Genomic DNA, 25,350 nt, shown 5'->3' with positions numbered 1-25,350 from the left:
TTCACATATTTCAGTTTCTCATATGTTGGTAAAAATAAAGATGCTTTCTAAGGTATACGGCTCCTAGTTAAAAGTCTTCAAAGTAGTCCATAAGAGCCCATTATTTCACCTGAAATAAGTCAGGCACTATTATCTTCACTTTACAAACAAGTAAATTCAGTTAAACGACCTGTCTGAAGTCACAAAGTAAGGCATGAAGCTAGGATTAAAACTCAGACTTCTATACTCTCTGGCTAGTGCTTTTTAAAAACCAGAATCACTTTATATGACATTATTTGTTTCAAAGGCCCCTATGAGATAGGTTTTCTTACAAAAGCAGTTAAAACTGGATCCAGTGATTTTTACTTTTCATCAACCAGCAATTCGTGAACACTCTAAATATGACACACTGAATGATGTTTTTAAAAACTCTGCAACAAATGAAGACAGAGGAATAATCTGTTGCATTATTTTAAAAAAATAATTAAACTGGGGATCTTGCCAAAGACCTGCATAATGATTCCTTTTCTAAAACCTAGAGCTCTCTTTTTTCACCTCACCCATTTCAACCATCTTTCAAGACATGACTGAAATTTATCTTCCGTCCCAAAGCCTGAGATGCTGACTCCAGCCCAAAATGTTCTTTTCCATCTAAATTACTACTGTACTTATTTTCTATACCAATAATTATAGACAAAGAAGGCACTCAATAAATACATGTTGACTGATCTGCAGGCACATTATTCACCTGTAGATTATCTTTAACTACAAGGCTTTCTTTCTGACTGTGACTGCCATCTACATTGGACAGAATAAACACTGGTTTCTCACTTAAATTTAGTCCCAAAGAAAATTAAATATATGTACAAAGTACTATTTAACCTAGGTTTAGAGCCTACAATTATGCCCTAAAGTTGATGAAATACGAATATCTCAGACGTATCATAAAGAATCTCAGTGCTTATTATTTTATTCACATACAATAAATGTTTGGCTTACACTACATTTGCAAGCAAAAAGGAAAATCTTGGGGACTGGTGAGGAGATACGTAGAAGAATACTTTGCAGGTTCTAAAGCAGTAATAATTCAAGGAATAATTACATTATGCTTATATGTTCTTTTACTACATCAATCATTTTATATTCTGATAGAGTACATCTCTTGCTGTTAACAGCATACAAGTCCTATGATACAATCTATTTCAACATCTGCAATATCTAAGACAAATGTTGAAAGTTGTTAATTAGCATATTTAGGCTTAAACTAGTTATATAATAACAGTGATTCAATAAGTTTCTAATAAACCCTGATACATTTTTCCTTATGCATAGAAATGGCCTGGTGAAAGACATCCTCCTGTGCTTTGGCTCCAAACTGATGTGGAGCAAAGATCACACAAAACCACAGGCATCAACTGTCCTGCCAAACGAGAACTCAAATGATCTTATCCAAACACTAAGGATCAATGAATGACATCTCACTTATTGTCTGTTTTATAAGAAAGTAAGTGATGACATGTAACACAAATGTTGACAGTGCTGCATTACCAAGACGTACTTTAATTCCCTGCATACAAAATTTACAAAATTCTCAAAATATCAAATTTTAAAAAAATATTTAACACTGTTCAGGAATAAAAATGATTATTGGAGATAACCACAAAATCAAAACCATTATTTTAATGATGATCAGGCACTTTTACATATGTCAGATTTTTTTAGATGAATTTGTTATAAACACTATTTATAATTCAGAGTTGATAAAGCAAAAAATACTTCCTTCAAGAGAAAATGTTACTACTCTCTTAAACATAGTTTTTACTGAATCTTTACCTAAACTCGGATTAAATCTTTATTTTCATTTTAAGAATCGACTGAGAAAAAGAACATCCCTTTCGAAAAGTTACTTTACAGTCAACGTTTCAAGTAAAACTTTTCAGAAACAACATTAAGTGAAATATATTTATAGTTAAAACTATATTCCACGCTACCCTATATTTGGTTACCAATTAACTACTAGATATCTATACTATGACTGCATAATAAGGAAAAAGGTACCTAGCAGAGTCCTTGCTCTCAACCAATTTACAAACTTGTACAACAGTACCAAAAGATATGACATACAGTATGTAGAGTTCCCAGGTAATAAGTTGGTGGTTCAAACTTGATACAGGGATTTAGAGAAGAAAATATAAGTATGGTTCAATAGTTGAAGTTCAACTGAGGAGACTGGATTTGAAGATGGCCTGACCAGGTCAAATAGGTAGAGAATTTTTATAAAGGAAGAGAGGAGGATGTTGTAGGACTCCCATTCAATGAACTCACATTTTCTTTTACTATACCATTTGCATAATGTCTTATCTCCCCTACCAGATCTTAAGTACCTTAAGGGCAGAAACTGTCTTCTTTGTATTTCCTACAACTGAGTGTAGAGCCTTTTAAATAAAAAAGTATATAAATGAATCTTAGTTAATAATAAGAAACACAAGATGGTTCAATTAAATTTACAGTTTTATGGCAGAAAGGCAAATGGCAATCATTTACTTTCAAAAGAAACTCTTAATAGACTAATTGGATTTTTGAGTGAAAAGGAAATGTCTCTTGGATTATAGGAACTCCTTAAATTTTGTTAAACTAGAACATCAATTTTTAAAACGAGCATGGTTAAACAGATATAAGAGGTCATAAAGGAATAAGTTCTTTATATGACATTATTATACTTTTAACCTTATATCAAGTAACATGTATGACTTTGGTTTAAAAGTACATTTATTTTCTTAAGTATGGTGATGTGAAATATTGTTAAATTAAGCCTGCCAAAGCAAATCTCTACCTTCTTCACTTAGCAAATTCTTTCTTACCCTCCAGGGCCAGTTTAAATGTCATCTCCTCTATTAAGGAGTGAATCTTAATTTTAAACTTAAAAATTTTAATTTTAAAAGCGACCTAACCGGTTGCCCTATAGTATCACTCCTGTGTTCAAAACTGCAATGTCCTTCACTTGATTCAGAATAAACACCAAATTCTTTATGCATCAGCCTACCAAGACCCTGCATAATCTTGTCCCCCATTACAACCTCTCTGACCCCTTTACTTGGTCTGCTCCAACCATTCTAATCTCCCCCATTCTTCCAACACATCAGGTATGCTCCTGACTTGGGGTCTTTGCACCCGCTGTTCCCCCGGCCAGAAAACTCTTCCCACATAGAGCTAACTCCCTGACCTTCAAATCTGTCCTCAGATGTCTGTCACCTTCTCAGTGAAGCAGAACCTGATCAGCCTCTTGAAAATTACAACCCACCCCCAACCACCACCCATTACTCCTGACCCCCCTCTATGTAGCTTAGTATTTGTTCTTTTTCCATCACTTATCACCTTTTATTTGCTAATTACGTTCACTGTTTATTTCCTGCCCCCTCCACTACAACGTAATAAACTCCACATGGGCAGGATTTTTTATCTGTTTTGTTCTTTGATTGGCCTAAAAGCTGACAATGGTGGCTGGCACTTCGTTGATAATATATAGTTGGTGGATTTAATAAATTAATTACACATCAATAAAACAATTTGGTTTAGGAAATAAAACAAAAATGGATTTCTTTATTGGACAGATTATAGATTCAAAGTATCTTGAACCAGTTCTTCACTTCAACTGCCCTGCTAAATTTACTTAATTTGGAGGCAAAGGGATAGGTAAAAATATTTACTCAATGTCTTCTGAGGGAACAGACCAGTAAAGTGAAATAAAACTTCCAGAAATCACTGTTATCCATTTGAAGTATTATTCTCTCTGAAGAGAGAAAAGGAGCAAAATTGTGAACAGTGTCATTTGTAGCAAATCACTCAGAACAGTCTTTGAAACAAAGTCTATGTGCACAAGTCTATAGAACTAATTACTGAAGATAAACAAAAGGCCCACGATTTCTTAAAGTCAGGTGTAACTACTGTATATAACTAGATATATCTAGCCAGTAGGGTCTTAACTGTTACTTCTGTGGATACATTCTAGGTAATAAAATGCTAAATAAAATTCCCCCACAAGCCATTTCTTCCTAGTTCACACCAAATTATTTTTCAAGAATTGATTTATTTCTTTAATCATAATACTAATAAATACTCAATGTAGAAAATAAGAACATAAAGTCTACATCACTCTACCACCTAAAGCAATCACATAAAATTTTGCAGAGACTTCCCTCATAAACAGCATTTTAATAGCTACTCCATATTCCTTAATGAAATAAAAGCTAGGCTTTAAGTTTGACAGACTTGTATTTAAATTTGACACTGTGGAGATTTTAAGCAAGTTATTCTCTCTCTACTTCGACTTCTCAAGTTATACTTCCAGAAACATTTTCCACAAATATACTTGGTTTTCATATTATGCTATTCTGTGACATCTCACGATTTCACACTTACATAGCCAATTCTATCAATATTTTTCTTTTCTTCTGTAACTTGTTCTAGTACTTTAATATGAAGGTTCTTCTATCAGCCAATGGTACAATAAATACCCATTTACTTTTACTTTTATGTGGTTTAAATTTCTCACTTAACTACTTAATGTATTTGGAGTTTTAGTATGTTACTAGGTGAGTCTCTAAAGATTCCCCTAATCAACTATTTGTTCCAGTCTTTTCACTAACTAATCCTTCTCTATTCTATTAAATTATCTTATATACATTTCTGTGCTAGGTTGCTGATGACGTCTATTTATATGCCACTGCCAAAATTTTTAATTTATAATTAATGGCATTTTAGCTTTTATCTGGCTATTCTTCTTCATGTGTCCTTTTAAAAAAATCTTACTCCTGATTTATTATTATCTAATTTGAAGATGACTGAAAAGTTTAAAAAAAAACTAATTTGTTGGAAATATAAGTTTAATTTCATTCACTTATAAACAACTGACATCTGTTTATCCAGGAACACGGTACTTTGGTCCTATAGCTGGGCCGAAATTTTCAATGCAGATGATTTTAGAAAAAGATAAACATAAGCAGATTTACTTCAGTTTTCCTCATTATACAAATCTGTATCATTTGAACCAAGTTTCACGGGGGAAAAAATGGGTAGCTGCCAGAAAAGAGCATCTGCAATAACCTTAGTGACTACATTTCTGAGCATATTAGAAAAATATGTGACAAAATCTCTGCAAATAAGAAAGAACTAAAGCAGAAATACTATCACCTCCCTCCAGAAGGTTTCCTCCTTCTGACAGGTACTTTTTTTTCTTCCATTTTTTAAAGTTGAAGTATACTTGTTATGCATATTATATGTCACAGGTGTACAATACAGTGATTCACAATTTTTAAAGGTTATACTCCAGTTAACAGTTATCATAAATATTGGCTATATTCCCTGTGTTGTACAATATATCCTATAACTTACTTTATGCATAAGCTTGTACCTCTTAATTCCTTACCCCTACATTGCCCCTCCCCCTCCCTCTCCCCACTGGTAACCACTAGTTTATTCTATCTGTGAGTCTACTTTTTTTTTGTTATATTCACTAGTTTGTTGAATTATTTTAGATTCCACATATAAGTGACATCATACAGTATCTGTCTTTCTCTGATTTACTTCACTTAGCATAATACCCTCCAAGACCATCCTGCTAAGTACTTTAAAAAATGGAGGAGTTCCCTGGTGGCCCAGTGATTAGGACTCCAATCTCTCACTGCTGAGGGCCCAGGTTCAATCCCTGGTCGGGGAACTAAAATCCCACAAGCCGCATGGCGTGGCCAATCAATCAATCAATAAACAAAAATTGACAAGGGCATATGGTGCAACTGTAATAAATTACCCAAGATCAAAATTAGTCATTGTTAAAAAAGATGAATTGGGAAAAAATACTAAAATTACTATGAATTAACAAAAATGCACAAGTTAGGGTTTTTTGCTGTTGTTGTTTTAACTCTTATGAACAACATAACATGCTATACAATATCTAGACCAGTAGAAAAGCTGTTCCGCCTTAACAATCAGAACTGGAGGGCCCAGGACTAGTGCCTACAACTTTTGCCAGCACATGAAAGCAGAGCCCAGCTGGCAGCATAATGAATGCAAGGAGAGGCATGTGGCTGTAGACGCCAAAACCTGGAGAATTAATGTTTGTGGCAGTAGAAGAATCAAATGAGGAGGCAAAAAGAAAGAGTATGTAATTTCAGAAGGTGCAACCTCGACCCTTTTCTGATAACAGAAAAAAGGGTACTCAGATAGGAAACATCAGAGTATTTTACTAGAAGATTTTAATTTTTTTAAAAAAAATTTTATTAGATTCATTTTTGTACTATATTTTGGCCAATTTTATTCTCTGATTCTGGTTAAAGAAAACACCTGGAAAGCTCCCAGAGTTTCTGTAAATAAAATGTAAAAGTAGTTGTAACTTGTAATTAATAACCATATAAACAGTTCCTAAATTAAAGTACAAAAGAGAATGGGGCTTCCCTGGTGGTGCAGTGGTTGAGGGTCCGCCTGTCGATGCAGGGGACGCAGGTTCGTGCCCCGGTCCAGGAAGATCCCACATGCCGCGGAGCGGCTGGGCCCGTGAGCCATGGCCGCTGAGCCTGCGCTCCACAACGGGAGAAGGCCACAACAGTGAGAGACCCGCGTACCAGCAAAAAAAAAAGAGTGGATTCTGGATAATCAGTACTTAGATTTTATTTTAATCTCCACAATCTGTGTTAATAAAGGCTCTCCAAACTTTGGAAACCTACAGAACTAAAGTGAACTACAAACATTTTACTGTGCTTTGCTTTATTGCACTTTGCAGATACTGCTGCGTTTTATTTCTGTTTACAAATTGAAGGTTTGTGGCAACCCTGCATTGAGCAAGTCTACTGGCACCATTTTTCCAACAGCATTATTTTCTAAGACGTCGACATTTTTTTCCAGACATAATGCTATTGCACAATTAATAGACTACAGTACAGAGTAAACATAACTTTTATATGCATTGGGAAAACAAAAAATTTGTGTGACTTGCTTTACTGTGATATTCACTTTATCACGGTGGTCTAGAACCCAACCCGTAATATCTCTGAAGTATGCCTGTACAAAAATAATGATAAACAGGTAAGCAAGACCATGTGAAAACAAATTCTAAAATGATTTACCTCTTTAGACAATAATTAGTTTTCCCAACAAAATAATGCTACATATAACCATGATCAGGCACTCAGAGGGCAATTTCATAGAAATAACCTTCCAAATTCACTATGAGTCCAAAAAGTTGTCTCTACATGGTGTTGGTGATTTCCATTAAATAAAGTATTGTGTGGTATAAGGTATTTGCTAACGCGTGAAATTACGTAACATTTTATTTTTGTTAAAGAATCACAAAAATGTTGGAATGAAAAGGAGATGATGCAACCGTGCAGATCACAAAAAAACAGCTATATAATTTTCTAAAAAAGAAGTTATGCTAAAGCCAAGAATCACCTATCTTGAGAAAATGCATATAAAGGAAGACAAAAGTCACCAGGGACTGAAGCTAGAGAGAGAGGTTCTTACTGGGACTTCAAGAATCTGATAGAAAAGAAGTCTTATCTGCTGTGCTTGTGGTGGGGAGAAAAAAAAGCTGTGGAAAACTATTATGATGTGTAGCAGATCTGGAAAATAATAGCTAATATTTACTGAGTACTTTACTACATGCCAGGCAGTGTTCAAGGAACTTTACATATATTCTCATTTAATCCTCACACATCTTTTAACATGGCTACTACTATTACCTCCTTACTGGGGATATTCCTTACCAATAACAGAACTGAAGGACAAAACGTAACTTTCCCAGAGGTGAAGCCCAGGTTTGAATTCAGGCTGTTTGGTTCCAAAGAGTGCACTCTTACCATGCTGGCTAGGTAGACAAATATTAGAAAAAAAGACTGAGAGGAAACATGCAAAAGTATTAATAACAGACAACCAGTGAGACTGGTTAATTTTTGAGCTGTTCTATTTTCCAAGTTTTCTCTATTGAGCATATATACATCCTGATTAATTTTTTACTAAATAATGTATAGCTCAATCTACCTCGAGGAGGTCAAAAGAGCAATATGAAAAATATGAACTATCTAAGGAGATTAACTTAAATTCAAGACTGATAAAAACAGGTCCAGGGATAAAGATGCAAGGAATTCAAACTCATTTAATCATAAAAAAAAAAAAGACTAAGTATATTAAAGTATTTGAAAGTATACTACACTACAGACAATAACCATTGCCTATTTGACCATGGACTGAATGACATGCTACAAAGAATTCACATCTAGTCTGATTCGAAAGCCATAAAATACAAAGGGCCATCAATTTTGTTTATAAGTTTTGTTTCTAAAATCTTTCCCATTAAGTTTTTTTTTTTTTTTTTTTTTTTTTGCAGTATGCGGGCCTCTCACTGTTGTGGCCTCTCCCGTTGCAGAGCACAGGCTCCGGAAGCGCAGGCTCAGCGGCCATGGCTCACAGGCCTAGCCGCTCCGCGGCATGTGGGATCCTCCCGGACCGGGGCACGAACCCATGTCCCCTGCATCAGCAGGCAGACTCTCAACCACTGCACCACCAGGGAAGCCCTCCCATTAAGTTTTTAAAGTAAAAGATGTCAAAGGTAGTTTAGGTTCAATTTTATTTGGGAAGGAATCGTATAAGGAGGAACTTCTAACATTTAATTCTCTTTAGAGCCACAACTGAAAAGTTCGCCACAATAATTCTTCTGGGGTTACTAATATAGATATTAGTAGGAAATTACAACCAAATATTCATAATTTGAGGGCCAGAGATAATCTGGGAAATAATTCAACACAGGTTGGTTAATTTCTACAGCACCATCTGGTCTCTTTATCATACTACACCAGTAACTAATAAGGAAGCAACATATGAACAAGACAAATAAAATGCTGAAACGGTAACTATAATGAACAAAAAGTCCCAACTTTAAAGTACAAGGGATTGCAACATTTGAAGGAAAATCCTGTAATTAGCTTTTCTGTCCACAAAATAAGGGGGGGGGGGAGGCAAGAGAGAATGCAAGAGTAAAGGGAAATAATTACCTGGGTGACATAACGCCCAAGAGAGCCTCTCTCCTTATTTTACAACTGTATCTGAAATAATTAGTATGCACAGGAGCTGCCCTCCAAATCTCTACATATTCAATTCAATGTTTAGCTGTAACTCCCATTTGAAAGACACCGTGTTTCTTAAGATTTAGCGGGTATCACAAATAAGAATAATGTCTGAAAAGGAGAACTCAAATAGTAACTGAAATAAAATACAGAAAGTGAAAAAATGATTTCAAGAGTTAAGCAAAAAATATCATAAACCAAATACCAAAATAAGCACTAAAAAAAAACCAAACAAAAAACCAGACATTACAATTACTAGGATGGTAATTTACTAGAATTTTACAATTGCTTGATTTGTATTATTCTTCCTCCTCATTTCTTTCCTGGAAACTAGTGTGATGATACAGAAAATACTACAATGGTATAATATTTTCAGTTTTAAATATTTTAAAATATTTTAATAGTTATTTCAATAAAAATTCATTTTTTAAAAAGTTAGTTTTGTTTTTTTCTCCCCAAACATTTTAATCATTCAATTTTGAGTCAACGAACATTTATAGAGCACCTACATGGGCCAAGTATGAGCTAAAGGATATAACAGAAAAAGAAAAGACAGAACTTACCATCATGGAGATTGCAGTTTAGCAGGGAAGAAAGACATGAAACAAGGACTTATAACAATGATAAGTGTCATCAAATAGAAGGTACAGGGAAATCCTGAAATATACAGCAGAGGGTCCTAAACATATAGGGCAGGAGGATATCAGGGAGTCAGGGTAGACTTCTCTAAAACACTGACATTTAAACTAAGACCTGAAAAATGAACAGCCAGAGAATGTTGGTGGGAGGGGTGAATATTCTACCTAGGTGGAGGGAAGAGCATGTGCAATGGTCCGAGGCTGCAAAGAGCATAACACTCAAGCTACATAAAGAAGTCGGGTGTGACAAGCCCACGGAGCACAAAGGGGCAAGCGTCAAAGAGAGACCTTCTTGGAGAGACCAAGAAGGTCGAAGGCGGACTGCAAAGTGCTTTCTAAGCTATGCGAGGCATTTTGGGCTATTTCCAGAGGACAGTAAGTTGAAGTTTTTTAGGGAGAAAGAAGTGGGAGTAATATAGTAAAAGATTTGCTTTGGGATAACTGCAGTTTTATCTCTTGACTACAAAAAGAAAAGATCAGAAGGTATATAACTAAAAGCAAAAGGTGATTTTACAAAAGAAATCAGAGGGTTCCAAAAACAAAATTTCATTTTAGAAAAACTTAAATCAGTGCGCCAACAAGATTACAAAGGTTTTCTCACGGAACTATTTTCTCTCAAATTTAAGTATTTATCTGGCAAGATATAAACTTGAGAGAACACACCATGTTTTATTGTTTCTAGAGTTCTTATACTGGGGCATAATTCAAAAGGCTCCTATCCCAAATCAACAAATGGACACAGGTGGTAACAAGACTAATGGATAAAGAATTTCACAGGGCTTCCCTGGTGGCGCAGTGGTTGAGAGTCCGCCTGCCGATGCAGGGGACACGGGTTCGTGCCCCGGTCTGGGAAGGTCCCACATGCCGCGGAGCGGCTGGGCCCGTGAGCCATGGCCGCTGAGCCTGCGTGTCCAGAGCCTATGCTCCGCAACGGGAGAGACCACAACAGTGAGAGGCCCGCGTACCGCAAAAAAAAAAAGAATTTCACAGAACAGGTAAAAAGGTGCTATATAAATGTGATATAAAGTTCAATGCATAAGAAGATCAGAAACAAAATAACCAGGGATATAACTCAGTTAGTTACTACCTCTCTTAAGTTTCAGTTTTCTCATTAATAAAGTAGGGGTATCTTGCAGAGTTACTATGAAAAGCAAATAAAACAAAACGTTTTGTAAACTCAAAGGTACTATGTACTAACATCTATATTTACTGTCCTTAAACAGTCAAATCGTCAGATGTTATAAATGCAAATTTTATTGAACAGTTTTTCTTTTATTTTAAAGACTTTTGTGGGAGATCATTTTTCCCCTACATCTCCCTTAAGGAGATGAACAAATTGCTGCTGTTTATGTAAGTATCTACTCAGCCTAATCATGGACTTCCCAGTTTTCAAGATGTCTAGGAAGATGTTTAATCCTTAACTTCAAAGGTTCCCTGAAGGAATTCAAAATAAACAGAGACTTTATGAAGAAAATATAATAACTTGCTTCACTTACAAACCCAATAATCAATCTGGAAAAATATATGATGCAAACTAAAAAAGGCAATGGCCAGTGCTTCCTAATTACTACTGAAATTACTTGCCAGACACATCACAAGGGGGGGAGGGGGGAGGGGGGAGGGGGAGAAGACCTCTCATCACATCTATAACCTAAAAACAAATTTCATCTTATGACTTACAAAAGAAAATAAAACACAGCTACAAGAGCAACAATTTAAACTCACCCAAGGAAACTGTCATTCTTCAAAGTGCCTTCCCTTTTTTGGTCAATCATAATTTGAAAAGAAATTTAAGCAAAAGAAAAAAATGTAAATAATAATGTCTATTTTATATATTTGGTATTTTGGCATAATAAACATTAGCTTTATTTCCCTTAAAAACCAAAAATGCAAATACATTTTAGTAGTCTCTCACAGCTACCTGTTCTTAGGAAGCAAAGAAAAGAAGAGGTGGGCAGGGGAGGGGGTAGGGAGAAGAGAGTTAACAAAACAAAAACCTGTGACAAGTGAAAACCTGAATGTCATTAACTTTTCTCGTTCCACCCCAGTTCATCAATTACAGCAATTACATACTGCCTCTTTATTTTTTACTAATGCTGATGAGCTGGGTCTATAAAGAACAATAAAATGTAACCTCTACCCTCCAGACCCTAAAAGTAGTCAGGAAAACAAATGTAAATAAATGCGTATCATACAGGGGACAGATTAAAAAACAAAAACCAAGACCCTCTCCCACCCCCCAAAAAAAATATATATATACATATATAGCTAAATCAGAAATTGTTAAAAAACAACACAAATTATAAAACTATATAACTAGAAAAGCAGAAGACTAAAATCGCAGAAGAAAATGAGTTCTGGAAGAAAAAATGATTACTGAGAAAATAACAGATTGAAAAAAATATATTCAAATAAGTGATGAGTAGAACACCTAACTAAGGATTAACGTATGGATCGTGCAGAAGGCAGGAAAAGGAACAAGACTGAATAGGAAATATTAGGGAAAGAATAAATGAACAGGAAAGAGGCCACAGATTATTAGAATCTTATGCTTTACTGAATTATATGCCAAATATTAAATTAGACATTATATGCTGAAGCTCAAAGGTTTATAATAACATAAAACAATCTTTCTAATAGTTTTGTAAGAAATATAGTCACATAAGTAAAAAATTAACCCTGCAACTCCAGATCCTAGCTCAGTGCCAGATATGTTAAGAAATTAGCAGTTGCAGAGTTAAGTCAAATACAATATTGGAAATATGGCAAAATATAACAGTGAAAATGAGAAGGGAAAAGAACCTTCTCTTTAAAAACGTACTCAAGCTTTATCAGCAAAATAATTCATTTTGCTAAATGATAATTACAGAAAGAAAGGGCAGAAAGTAACATTTATTGTTACCTGCTTTGTGCCTCACTTTGCTAACTCATTTAAGCCTCCAAATAACTGGATATGGTAGATATTATCTCCGTTTTACAGATGAGAAGGTTGAGAGGCTGAAAAGTTAAACAATTTGCCTAAGGCCACACATGTTGAACACAGTCAAGATTCATACCTAATTTTAAGTAAATATTTGCTGCCTTTGTTCAAACTACTTTCCTCAGAGAAAACCAGAAATGTGGACAAGCTTTAAAACTCCTTTTAATGTACAGTACTCCCCCCCTTATTCATGGTTTCTCTTTCCATGGTTTTAGTTACCTGTAGTCAATCATGGTCCGAAAATATTAAATGGAAAATTCCTGAAATAAACAATTCCTAAGTTTTAAATTGCACACCACTTTGAGTAGCATGATGAAAAACTTTTCGCCCTCCAGGTCCATGCTACCCAGGATGTAATCATCCCTTTACCCAGTATCCTGGCCATTTAGTCACTTAGTAACCATTTGAGTTATCAGATCCTGTGGGCTATCAGATTGACTGTCCCTGGTATTGCAGTGCTTATGTTCAAGTATCCCTTATTTTACTATTAATGGCTTAAAGCGCAAGAGTAGTAATGCAGGCAATTCGGATAAGCCAAAGAGAAGCTGCAAAGTGCTTCCTTTAAGTGAAAAGGTGAAAATTCTCAAGTGAGTAAGGAAAGAAAAACAAAAAAATCCTGGGAATTCCCTGGCAGTCCAGTGGTTAGGACTCGGTGCTCTCACCGCCGGGGCCTGGCTAAGATCCTGCAAACCCAAGTGGCATGGGCAAAAAAAAAAAAAAAAGAAAGAAAGAAAAAATCCTATGCTGAGGTTGCTAAAATCTACAGTAACAATATTCTATCCGTGAAATCGTGAAGAAGGAAAAAGAAATTTGTGCTAGTTTTGCTGTTGTACTTCAAACCACAAAAATTATAGCCACACTGTGTGATAAGTGCTTGGTTGAGGTTAAAAAAAAAAGGCATTAAATTTGTACAATAAGATATTTTGAGAAAGAGAGACCACATTCACAAAACTCATTACATTATAGGTGACCACTGAACAACATGGATTCACTTATATTAGGATTTTTTCAACAAATATTTACTATAGCATTACGTAATTGCAGGGGATGGAGGTGCCAGAGCCCCTAACCCCTGCACTGTTCAAGGGTCAACTGTATATTGTTGTAACTGTTCTATTTTATCATTAGTTATTGTTGCTAATCTCTTACTGTGCCTAATTTATAAATTAAACTTTATCAGGTATGTATGTATAGGAAAAAACATAGTATATATAGGGATCGGTACTATCTGAGGTTTCATGTAACCACTGGAGGGTTTAGAACATATCCACCATGGATAAAGGGGAACTACTGTATAGGCTTTTTAGCATTAATTGGATGTTTGTGTAGTAAAGCTGTTATTCAAGGCAAAGCTGTTTCCTCACACGCATACATTTTTAAGAAGTAGGTTCCCTAATACTCCTTATTTCCACTCACCAAGACTGCAACCGTGCTGCAGAAGCAACAAGTAAAATAACAAACATATGGAAGTACCTAGGCAAAACAACATAAAAGATGAAAACTGGAAAATCTAGAGAGAAAAAGTTTACTTTGCTAACATGGTAAACCTAAGAAAAGTGCATACAAGGCAATTAGCAAATGACTGCTTTAATTTAATACAATCCTTTCCACAAGATAAACATGCATTAAATGAATCTCCACATTTAACTTTAAAAACAGACTTAATGTATCTAGGTATCTCCTTTCCTATTTTCTCCCCCCACCATGTCACTTACTATTGAAGTAGGGTTGTTTATCACAGGCAAATAAATACAGAATAAGCTATATCTGAAAACAGGCATAATATGGTAAGGATGTAAGAAAGGACAGTACCAGAGATCTGTTAGTACCTTTGAAAATAAACGTGGCCATGCCAAGTACACATTCACAAATCTTCCATAGAAAATTGAAACTAGTGATAACAACGGACTAGTAGTATCTTTTGGTTTTCTTGCTTTCGAAAACATTATTAAAGGAGGTTGTAAAGGGCTGGAAAGGAGCCAACCACTTTGGTTCTCCTGCCCTGAGACTGAATTCCAGTTCAATTTTCACAATTTACATCAAATAATAGGAGGTACAAAGTAGTCAGGATTTATAAACAGGTAACAAAATACAACAGGGTAAGAAAGCACTGAGATAAACTCAAGAGTTGGTTTTGAAATTATACAGGTATGGGTTTTAATATTCCAAGTGTAATGAATCGATAACCCAGTTCACTAATAAACCTTGATTTCCTAAAAATCAGTGTCTGGGGGTTTTGCTTACCTCAAAGCTATCCTTGGACCAAGCCTCTCTTCTTCCAACCACCTATTCTGTTTTTTACCTCCTACCACTTCTGAACTTTTCTTGTCCCACTGCAGTTCACCAATTACATCAATTACCTATTGCCTCTTCATTTAATACTAATGCTGAGGAGTTGGGTGTACACAGAGCACTAAAACGTAATTTCCAACCTCCAGAAACTAACAGTATAGTAGGAAAAAAAAAGGTAAATAAATAGCCATGACTATGTGATATGTGATAAAAGCTATGTGATAAAAGTAGAGATTTGCATAAGCACTTAATCCTACCTGGTTACATTTAGGTTTTAAAGGATGAATAGATAAATGTTCATAGAATGAGGGACATTGCAGAGAGAAAGGGATCAAGACAAATGGCTGATTTTAAGAACTGCCCAATAGTTATACAAAGCTATAGCACAAAGTATAGGTGAGGAAAAGGTGGGAAAAGGTCAGTTTTGTGAGCCACATTACAGAGTTGAGACTATTCAAAGTCACTGGGGAAAAGGAGGCATGACATGATCACATTTGCATTTTAGAAAGTTCAGGGCAGTGGTTCTCAACTGGAGGCAATTTTACCCCAGGGTCATTTGGGAATGTGTGGAGACATTTTTGCTTGTCAAGATTTCAGGAAAGGAATTGCTACTAGCATTTAATGGATACAGGCAGGGATGCTGATAAACATCCTACAATGCACAAGACAGCCGATTACAAAAAAGAATATGTGGCCCAAAATGTAAACAGTGCTGAGGTTAAGAAACCCTGGTTTAGAGCTAAGTCCTAGGGTAGAGGAACAAGACTGGAGGCAGTAGATCAGGTAACCTGTAAGTTCTAGGAAAGCAGAGCCCATGTTCTTCTTTATCCTGCAACTCCAGATCTAACCCAGTATCAGATATAATGTAGGGACTCAATATTTACTTGCTAAGTGAATGAATGACGTAGAGCTCCAAGCAAAAAGTACCAAGGCCCAACAATGTGGCTATGGCAATGGTAATGGAAAACAGATTCAAAAGACTGGAACAGAATATATAGGCCTTACAGGAAAAAAAAATCTAAGAAAGGAAAATCCAATTTACCATCACCCTGAACTTAGATGATCTTCTGAGTTACAGCAAAAAGTTCAATTTAAAAAACTGAGCAAACCCTAAGTGCAGTATGGTATTCTGGACTGGATCCTGGAACAAAAAAAGGTAATTAGTGGAAAAATGTGATGAGATATGAATAAGGTCTGGCGTTTAGTTAATAATAACGTACCAATGTTGGTGGAGTAGTTTTAAGAAATATCAGGTAATATAGGTCTATAACATTAGGGAAAACTGCATAAGGGGTATACAGGAGCTCTTTGTGCAACGTTTCAGCAACTAATTTCTTATTTCAAAATTAAAAGTTTGTTAAACAAAACCCTATTTCCCAAATGTATCAAAACTTAAATATCTGAATCTACATTAAACATTTCAACCCATATTTTATGAAAAACTACAAAGCTAAGGTTTTTTTCTTATTTACATTGATCCTTGGTAATACTACATTGGCCAAGGAAAGAGCAAGGAAAATTTTTAGAGGTAGCCAGACAGAAAATGGCAGAGCAATCAACAAAATAAGATACAAACGTTCATATTAAAAAAAAAAAATCTTCTGACTCATACTCTGTGATAACTTGAAACGATACACTGTATCACTATGCAGGCAAACTATTCTGCCAAAAAGCCTACTGAATTTTTCTTTCCATTACCATCTAGTCAAACTTTTATAGCAATGACAGGACATCCAAGATTGTCACCAAGGTGAACTGACGAGACATGACACTGAACTATGACTATTAATAAGTAGAGTCGTTTTGATTAGTCCAGCTTCTCTTTAGAGATGTCAAAAACTATGTGTGAGTATAAAACAAGAAAGCAGGTAAAACTGGCATTCTAGTACAGGTGTTTTTTTAAATTTAAAGAACACTTTCCTGAAAATTTGAATGGGAAGAAAATTTATCATAAACTTTAAAAATGAAATAAAACTCTTTCAGAAAGGTACAATTACCTGCCTGGTAATTAATTCTACTACCTCAATATATTACCTCAATATACCAGTTGTGTCACTCTGATGTGACACAAAACTCAAGATATTTTTGCCATATTTACATCCCCTATATCCATGTCAGCAATATTTACTGATCTGACTATAAATGACCTGGCCTAAAATTTTTTATCTGACTTTATAAATATTTGGTATCTTTTTCCAAAAAGTGACTAATACCAACTTTCTTGAGTAGCCAAGTGTTACTATTAGCTAACTGAGAATAAGGCATAGCATGATGGGAGTCACTGTGGCTTCACGACTCACTAAATGTGTAACCTTGGTCAAGTCACCAAACCTTTTCATGCCTCAATTTCCTTCTCTGTAAAGTAAGAATATTTCCTACCTACAGACCATTTAAGGTTTTAAAAAAGAAAATAAATGGAAAATGGTTAGAATAGTGACTAGAACAGAGTAATTACTCACATAGCAAATGTTAAGAGGGAAGTTATTTACTATCAACCATTTTTGCACTTTCATTGCCTACCACAGGGCTGCTTGACAATGTGTTGAAAGAACAACGTAACATATTCCCCTTATTATATGCATTTTTTCAAAAAGAGGATAAACTTTTCCCTAGAGGGGAAGTTCCTATTAAATTTACCTTCCCCTTCTTTCAAGAAAACTGTTCAACCTCCTAGCATAATGTTCCAAGTGAAAATAAACTCTAGTGTCTCAGATCCTTTGTTGTTTTAATAGTTGTTCGTTATAGTAAGACTATACAGAAATCATTATTTAACCAGGACAATTGTATGTTGAAAAAAAAACATCATCCATGATTACCCACCATACAAACATAGCATACCTTTGGAAAACAGGTTAAAGAAAACTATCCAGAATGCATCAGAGAAAAAGATGTAAATCGTAAAAGAGAGGGTAAGAGAGAAGAAAAAGTGGGAAAGTCTAGCATCTGTTTAACTGGAGTCCCAGAGGAGAGAACAGAGAATGAAGCAGACATGATATTTTAAAAGATAATGGCTGACAATTTTCCAATGCCAACAAAAGACATTACAGATTCTAGAAGCCTAATAAATCTCAAGCCTGATAAATAGAAAAAACTGACACTAAGACACAGCACAGTCAAACTGCAGAAAACCAACGAGAGACAGAAAATCTTAAAAGCAGCCAGAGAAAAAGAGATCATCTTCCCAGCAACAGTTAGATTTAAACCCAAATATATCAATAATTGCAATATGAAGGACAAAATGTCCCAGGTGAAACACAAAATTTGTCATATTGTATTTTTAAAAAACAACTTCTACGCTATTTTTTAAGATATGGAAAATAAAAGGATACAAAAGGGTTGAAAATAAAACAACAGAAAAAGATATTCTATATAAACATTAAATGAAAGTTATACAAAACTGTAATACTGATGAATTATAAGACAGTAATACTGACTGTAATTATCCAGATAAGGAAGAAATAAGTATAATTTGGATAGGTGGAAGAAAGAGGGAGAATAACATTTCTGGCTAGGCAGGAGGGTAGGGATAGGAGAGGAGGCTATGATTAAAACATGAAGGTCTCTGAAAGTCAGAAGTATAGACTTGGTGGTAGAGGAACTGCAACATCATTAAAATAGCATAAGCTACCTCATATACCACCTTGAGCAGAAGAGTGACATATTAAATAAGATTAAAATTACAGTGTTATGCAGTATGACCTGAAAGGGAGAGAGGGAGAAGACACCGGAAGCAATACTAGTTTGAAGGATGCTATAGTAATTCGGGAAAGACAAGGGCCTTTTCATAGTAGAGGTAAAAGGGATGAATCTAGAGGCCATTTCAAGAGGAAGACCTATCTGCATCAGTTTTCCTCCTTTGAAATTTTAAAGCCAAAAAAAAAAACATGACTACTCATAAAAATAACAAAACTATTTTTGTTTTCCATCAGTACAACTAATCTGTATTATGGTAACAGTTGCCCATTAAATCAGCCTAATGATATACATCTTAATAAACAATTTTTTGTAAAAATACCAATGAACTAATTAGCTTAGATAGGTACAATATATACAATCCATAATTACACATTATTATGACTTCTTCACTATAGATTACTATCATAAGAAAAAAATTCTGAGAGCTTTTTCCTCTTTGAACGCTAACGTACATAATATGAAATTCTCTGACTTCGCAGCAAGTAAAAACATTTTTATTTTCAAAAGCTCTTTACCGAGAGGATATCAACTTGGTAATGAACTCAAACAACTCACCAATGCTGGGTGGGCTACCATAGTTAATTGGTGACTCTGGTGGTCTTCCACAATGCAATGCCGCCAGAGCAGATCCTTTCCACACAACATGCTTGCAGCCTATTAAACACATACATTTTTAATGGATACAAAGATAAGACACAAAGACGAAAAGTGAGGAAAAAAAATCTGAATTCTAATAGAAATTTTTCATACTTTTATTTGTGCGTAGCAAGGACTGTCTTCCAGCTCCTAATAAAGTTTGTACTCCAGGAACACTTTGTGGAATTTCTTGCTCAAGAAGAGGTCCTAGTCGATGACATATTTGCAGCAAGTGATCAGGTGCTAAATGTCTGTAATACTTCACCTATTATGTGAAAGACATATAAAATATTTGCTAAATAAAGTGATACAATTCTTTACAGTAAATAAACTTTAAAAAATATGGTAATTATTTCTGGCTAGTCAACATTTCATTTTACTTGGGGGAAAAGTTCACATTTATTCTGTGAAACCACTTGACTCACAGAATAAAACAGCTACCCAACCATGATTTGCCCCACTGAGGAGGAAAAATGCTAAAGAATTAATGTCACCTAAATACAGCAAGTTATAAATTAACAGATGCTAGTCAAAGCAAATACTGAACAATGAAAAAACCTACAGCATTATACCCTAAAATGGTATGTTTCAGTTTAACAATTTTCAAAAACTTCAAACAACAAAAAATCACCTAACTACAAATATAATAAACGTTTTGTATTTTCGACATTATTTTTTAAAAATCTCCAGAATAGTTCAGGATTAAAGAAACTTGATAGTTCATGTTCTCATTATAAAATCTAAAAACACTTACATGATTTCTATGCTGAATTTTATAATTTATTTATACCAAAAACCTCACAGAGAGAAAGGCCAAATTCCAACTGTTAAATGAAACAAGTTTTGACTATAAATCTACCGACTACAAAGTTTGAGCACTTTTTGGAACAACTTCAAAGTACTGCTTAATTTATGCTAACATTCAAAACCAAGATATAAAATGCTATATTTTTATTATCCATCCTGGAAGTCTTTAGTAAATAGACAATATTTGCATAATAATGTAAAGAGAATTACATCAGAAAAAAAAGTACACTATTTTTTCACTTATATTTAGGCTATCAAGTTACAAAAAATTTCTCAGTGTAGCACCGAAATATTCCAGTTCAGCCGTTTTCAAAGTGTGTTCTGTGGACCCCTAGGGATTTTTCAGGTAAAAATTATGAATAGGGACTTCCCTGGCAGTCCAGTGGTTAAGATTCCGCACTTCCACTGCAGGGGACATGGGTTCAATCCCTGGTCGGGGGCACTAAGATCCTGCATGCCACGCGGTGCGGCCAAAAAATTTAAAAAAAAATTATGAATAATATGAAGACGTTATTTGCTTTTTCACTCTCATTTTCTCATGAGTGTACTGTGAGTTTTTCAGAGGCCACATGACATGTGATGTTCCAACAGACTGAATGTAGATGTGGATGTAAGAATCTGCCTTCTATTAAACCAGACGCTAAACATCCCCAAAAGTGTAAAACAATACCACTCTTCTCACAAATTTGGTTTGTTTAGGAACATAATTAGGTTATAAAAAAATTTTACTTATATGGAATGAGTTTATTATATTTAAATGAATAAAAATATTTTAAAATTTGTTTTAATTTTTAAATGTTAAATATGAATAGATTAGAATCCACATAAACAAAGAGACTGCAATAATTTTTACTAATGTGAAGAGGTGCTGAGGTGAAGAAGTTTGAGAATTGCTACTCAAATTCACTTAGATTCTTTTTTAAAAAATAACTGGAAGCTTGTACCTTTTGACTCCCTTTACACATTTCGTCCACTCCCATGGATGAAGGGAGTTAAAAGGTACAAAACTTCCCAGTTATAAAACATTCAAGCCACCATGAAGAGCACGGCGATTATAGGTAATAATAGTGTACTGCATAATTGAAAGTTGCTAAGAGAGAAGATCTTAAAAGTTCCCATGACGAGAAAAAAATGCTTGAAGTATATATGGTGACAGACATTAACTAGTGTGGTGGTGATCATTTCACAATATATACAAATATCAAATCATTATGTTGTGCACCTGAAACTAAAATAATGTTGTATGTCAATTTCACCTCAATTAAAAATAAATAAATAAATAACAAGGAAAGTCTGAGAAAATTTCATAGCCAAGAATAGCCTAAAAAAGACACGACAACTTAAAAGAAAAGTCCACTTAGTAATGGCAATTTTAGTATGAATTCCTTATGGTAAGACAGATTTGGGGGGAAGTGAGGGATTAAATCATTCCATCTTGCAGTATCTGTTATACTCTAACTGCAAAAGACTGTGAATGATATTTTTTAAAGAATTAGCTGATATTCATTCTTCTAAGCTCAAGCCAATTAAGAGGAACCTACCTTACTTTTTATCATAATATACTATCACAGAGACAATATGTAGCCATATTGCCACACTTCGAAAAGATAATTTAAAATAATAGTCTCACACATAGCAGATGGTCAATAATTATTGGTAGAATGAATACTTCTGGAAAAGAAGTTCTAATACAAATTATACATACTACGTCTCTTTGGAGAACGCTTCTCTTTGGAGAAGCTTTGGAGAGTCACAAAAGCACAATGACATTAAAGCCTCTGAAAAATCTTGATATATCTTTTCAATTTTGTTTATTTCACAAACTCCTTTAGTTACAGAATCCTTTTTTCCCTAATATTATCATCTTGAATCAAAACATACTTTTTCAAACACTAGTATGATTAAACAGAAAAAGCATTCAGAAGAAAATAGAGCAGAATATAAAATTTTACAATTGTATTTATACTGTAATCTTCCCTAAAATAATTTACTTAAAAATTTACAGTAAAAGTCTACAATATTTATAGGGTCCCTTCGACTTTCAAACTTGTACATGATAATTATTCTAATGTGACTTTTTAAAATTGATTGGAATTCTTTTTAAAGTGTTTAACGAGAAAGTTCATTACTTGTTAACTTTAGTTTTGTGATGATCCTGTTTTAGGGTCTTCTTGCAAAATACAATTCAGGTAGTGAACCTGAAAATCTTCACTGCAGAACTGTATCTTTTTAATAAAATATTATGAATCCACTTTTTCCAACTAAATCTTTCCTTGATTATCTAGTATATTTCAATTGTTCAAAATCAACTTTCATTTTAAAGTTAGGAGAGAGAATTTTATGCTTTCTGGCTTTGAGACCTTGTGCAAACTGACCCCTCTGCTAGAAATTTTTACCCTGCAGCTCCACACCTCACTCTCCTTCATGTCAGTCTATGCCTCACTGTCTTCCATGACCTGCCTCTGCCTCTTCTTTGGGGACATTCTATCTTTGTGTTTCCACAGCACATTAAACTCCTTCCCAAACATTCCTTTACCCCACTCCCTGGAACTCTGTAGTACTTATCATACCATATTAAGTGTTCTTAATATATTTTGATACCTAGACCTCAGGAGGAATCTAATGATAGCTATGATGCCCTTCCCCTCCCCCCCAAAACACATATAGGCCCTACCACTACTATGCCCTGTTTTGGGGTTCATAAGACCCTGCACTATACTAAAATTGCCAATTTACTTTATCCATGTCCTACCTAAGAACACACGGGATTAGAACTTGTTTACCTGTCTACCCAGTACCTAACATAGTACTTACAGGTAAGTGCTTAATTATTAGATAAATGAATATATGAAAATATGCAGGAAAAAACTGACTTCTCTATCTAGCCATTAAAGGGTGAGGTTCTTTAAGGTCTGAGATCCAAGAGCCCAGTTCCAGACCCTCTCTTATTCTCACTCTACACTCTCTCCCTGAACAATCTTTATGCAAAGCTTCCCAAATTTTATCTATAGCCTAGGCTTGCACATCAGATTTTCTTAAAAGACTCCCCTCCTTGGCGTCCCAAAGCCTCCTCAACTCAACATATCCAAAAGTAAACTCATGATGCTCATGCCAACCCACCACCACCAAAAAAGTTCCCTACGGTGGTGACTGGCAACACCATCTAACCAACCTAAAATCAAGAAGTCACGTTTTTCACACTGTTCATTCCTCCCTCCCACCTCATTCCAAATATCCAAGCAGTCACCAACTCCAAATGAATTTTTCCTTCCTAGCCTTAAACCCATCTACCCGTTTCTATCTCCATAATAACAATCCAAGTTCAAATCATCTTTGCTATAAACTCTCATCTTTCCCACATCCACTCATGCCTTCTACAACCTCATTCAAATCTATACTCTATATTGCAATTAGAATGCTCTTTCCAAAACAGAGATCTGGTCAGGTCACCTCTACCTAAAGCACTCCAGAGGCTTCCCTTGCTCTCTGGAGATCCAAATCCTTTACATGGTCTACAAGCCCTGAAGTACATGTACAGTCCACTACTATTTCTCTGCCTCATCTGGCACATTCCCAGCCCTACACTCTCCAGACCCCACTTCTTTCCACATTTAGACACACTGGCTTTCTTTCAGGTTCTTTACCTGCACTCTCTCCTGTCAGGCTTTTCCATGTGGTATATACTCTCAGCATTTCCCCACGTCCCCTTGCCCAGATAACTCTTCTATTTGCTTCAGATCTTCCCTTCAATGAACTTCCTTTGTTTTCCTTCACCCTATTCAGTTTAGGTACATTATCTTAGGTGAACAGTCTTTGGTGACTTTTCCTTAATTCATGTACCAGTTCGTGATTATACCTTTAACAATGTAATGATTTAATGTTTTTCTTCTCCACTTTACCGTAAACTACATGAGAACAGGGACCATCAGCTTTCATTCCTAGATGCATCATATATATACACACATCCCCAATACATAATTTAAAAAATGAATAAAAATTATTTTTTGGTACTATCTTTTTCTCAACATTATTCTTCATGAATATTAATCCATGTATTTATGGTCAATATTTAAAATGTAAAAACAAAAACAAATTTTAAAAAATTAAAATAGCTCATTCATGGCTATACATGTGATTTTTAATTTTCAAATTATTAAGAACCCTGTATCTTTAATATTAACTTAAGCTTTTTAGTCTGAATGAACTTTTAATTTACTAGGAAATAATTAAAAGGTAAAGTCAAAACAATATTGTAATAAAATCCCTTATCCAAAAATGTCTATATCTGGATTTTCAGTAATTGTCCATACACTATTATTAAGGAAAAACAAAACAAAACTTGACATTCTCAATTCTAATATGTCCATTACTTTTCAGGACCAGAGCTGCTTTCAAGCTCTTAAAGATATTCAACACAAAAAAGTATGACCAAATGGTAAAGTGTGATGAATATTAATAATACTAACATAGCTAACACATACTGGCTGCACACTAAATGCTAGGCCTTGTGGTAATTGTTGTTTTACATGAAAAAGCTGAGTTAATGATTTTAATATCCGTAAGAGGTATGTTCTATTATTATTCCCATTAATAAAGAAATGATGGCACAAAAAGATAAAAGAACCCTCCCAAGGTCACACACATTTAGTGGATGGCAGAGATGAGACAAACCAAGGCAATCTAACTCCAGAGCCACAATCATACAGCCCGTCCCCTACCTCCCCTCCAAAGTACCTATTGCCTCAAATATATGTATATATCAATGTGCAAGCAAGCTATAAATTAGACATTTTGAATAGTTTTCAACACATGCATTAAAGTGAGCCAGAAAGAAATGTTTTAGAAGTTGACCTTTCATGTTGAAAAAAAATCCTTCTAGACCTAAACAGAGAAAAAAAACCTGGATATCTTTTTAAGGACCTTTTAAAAGTGAGCTTAGATCAATATATTCATTCCAACTACCTGATTTACCTGTGAGACCTAGAAATGCCAGTCCTTCCTCTAGGATGTAATTAAGAAGTCCTAATGAAAATAAGATCCACCTAATGTTTGGCACCAAAACGATCTGATTTGACCAGGCTCTTTACTTTATCCCTAGGTCCCAAACACCTGACTGGTTCTAAAACAGTTTTTCAGATCTCCCACATCTGTTTTCTCACAATTTTTTTCAGATTTGATAGGCTAGTTGCTTCTGCTTCCTACTATGGTT

General features: G+C 34.8%; 1 protein-coding gene across 4 annotated transcripts in view; it reads right to left on the bottom strand.

The window, feature by feature from the left end:
* The window catches only part of PHIP (pleckstrin homology domain interacting protein), a 127,160-nt gene that overhangs the window by 93,075 nt on the left and 8,735 nt on the right, over nt 1-25,350 (bottom strand). For 3 of the 4 annotated variants that reach the window (XM_060168418.1, XM_060168420.1, XM_060168419.1), the window contains exons 5-6: nt 19,449-19,599; nt 19,254-19,352 (exon numbers count right to left, since the gene is read on the bottom strand). In XM_060168418.1, coding sequence (XP_060024401.1) covers nt 19,254-19,352; nt 19,449-19,599 — 250 coding nt within the window. Of the gene's footprint in view, nt 1-11,455; nt 11,489-19,253; nt 19,353-19,448; nt 19,600-25,350 lie in introns of those variants that run through there. The other variant, XM_060168421.1, reaches the window with a different exon arrangement.

The sequence above is a fragment of the Lagenorhynchus albirostris genome, chromosome 12, assembly GCF_949774975.1.
Source record: "Lagenorhynchus albirostris chromosome 12, mLagAlb1.1, whole genome shotgun sequence".
NCBI lineage: Eukaryota > Metazoa > Chordata > Mammalia > Artiodactyla > Delphinidae > Lagenorhynchus > Lagenorhynchus albirostris.
Note: the sequence above shows the minus strand (reverse complement) of the source record. Positions and strands in the feature narration are given on the sequence as shown.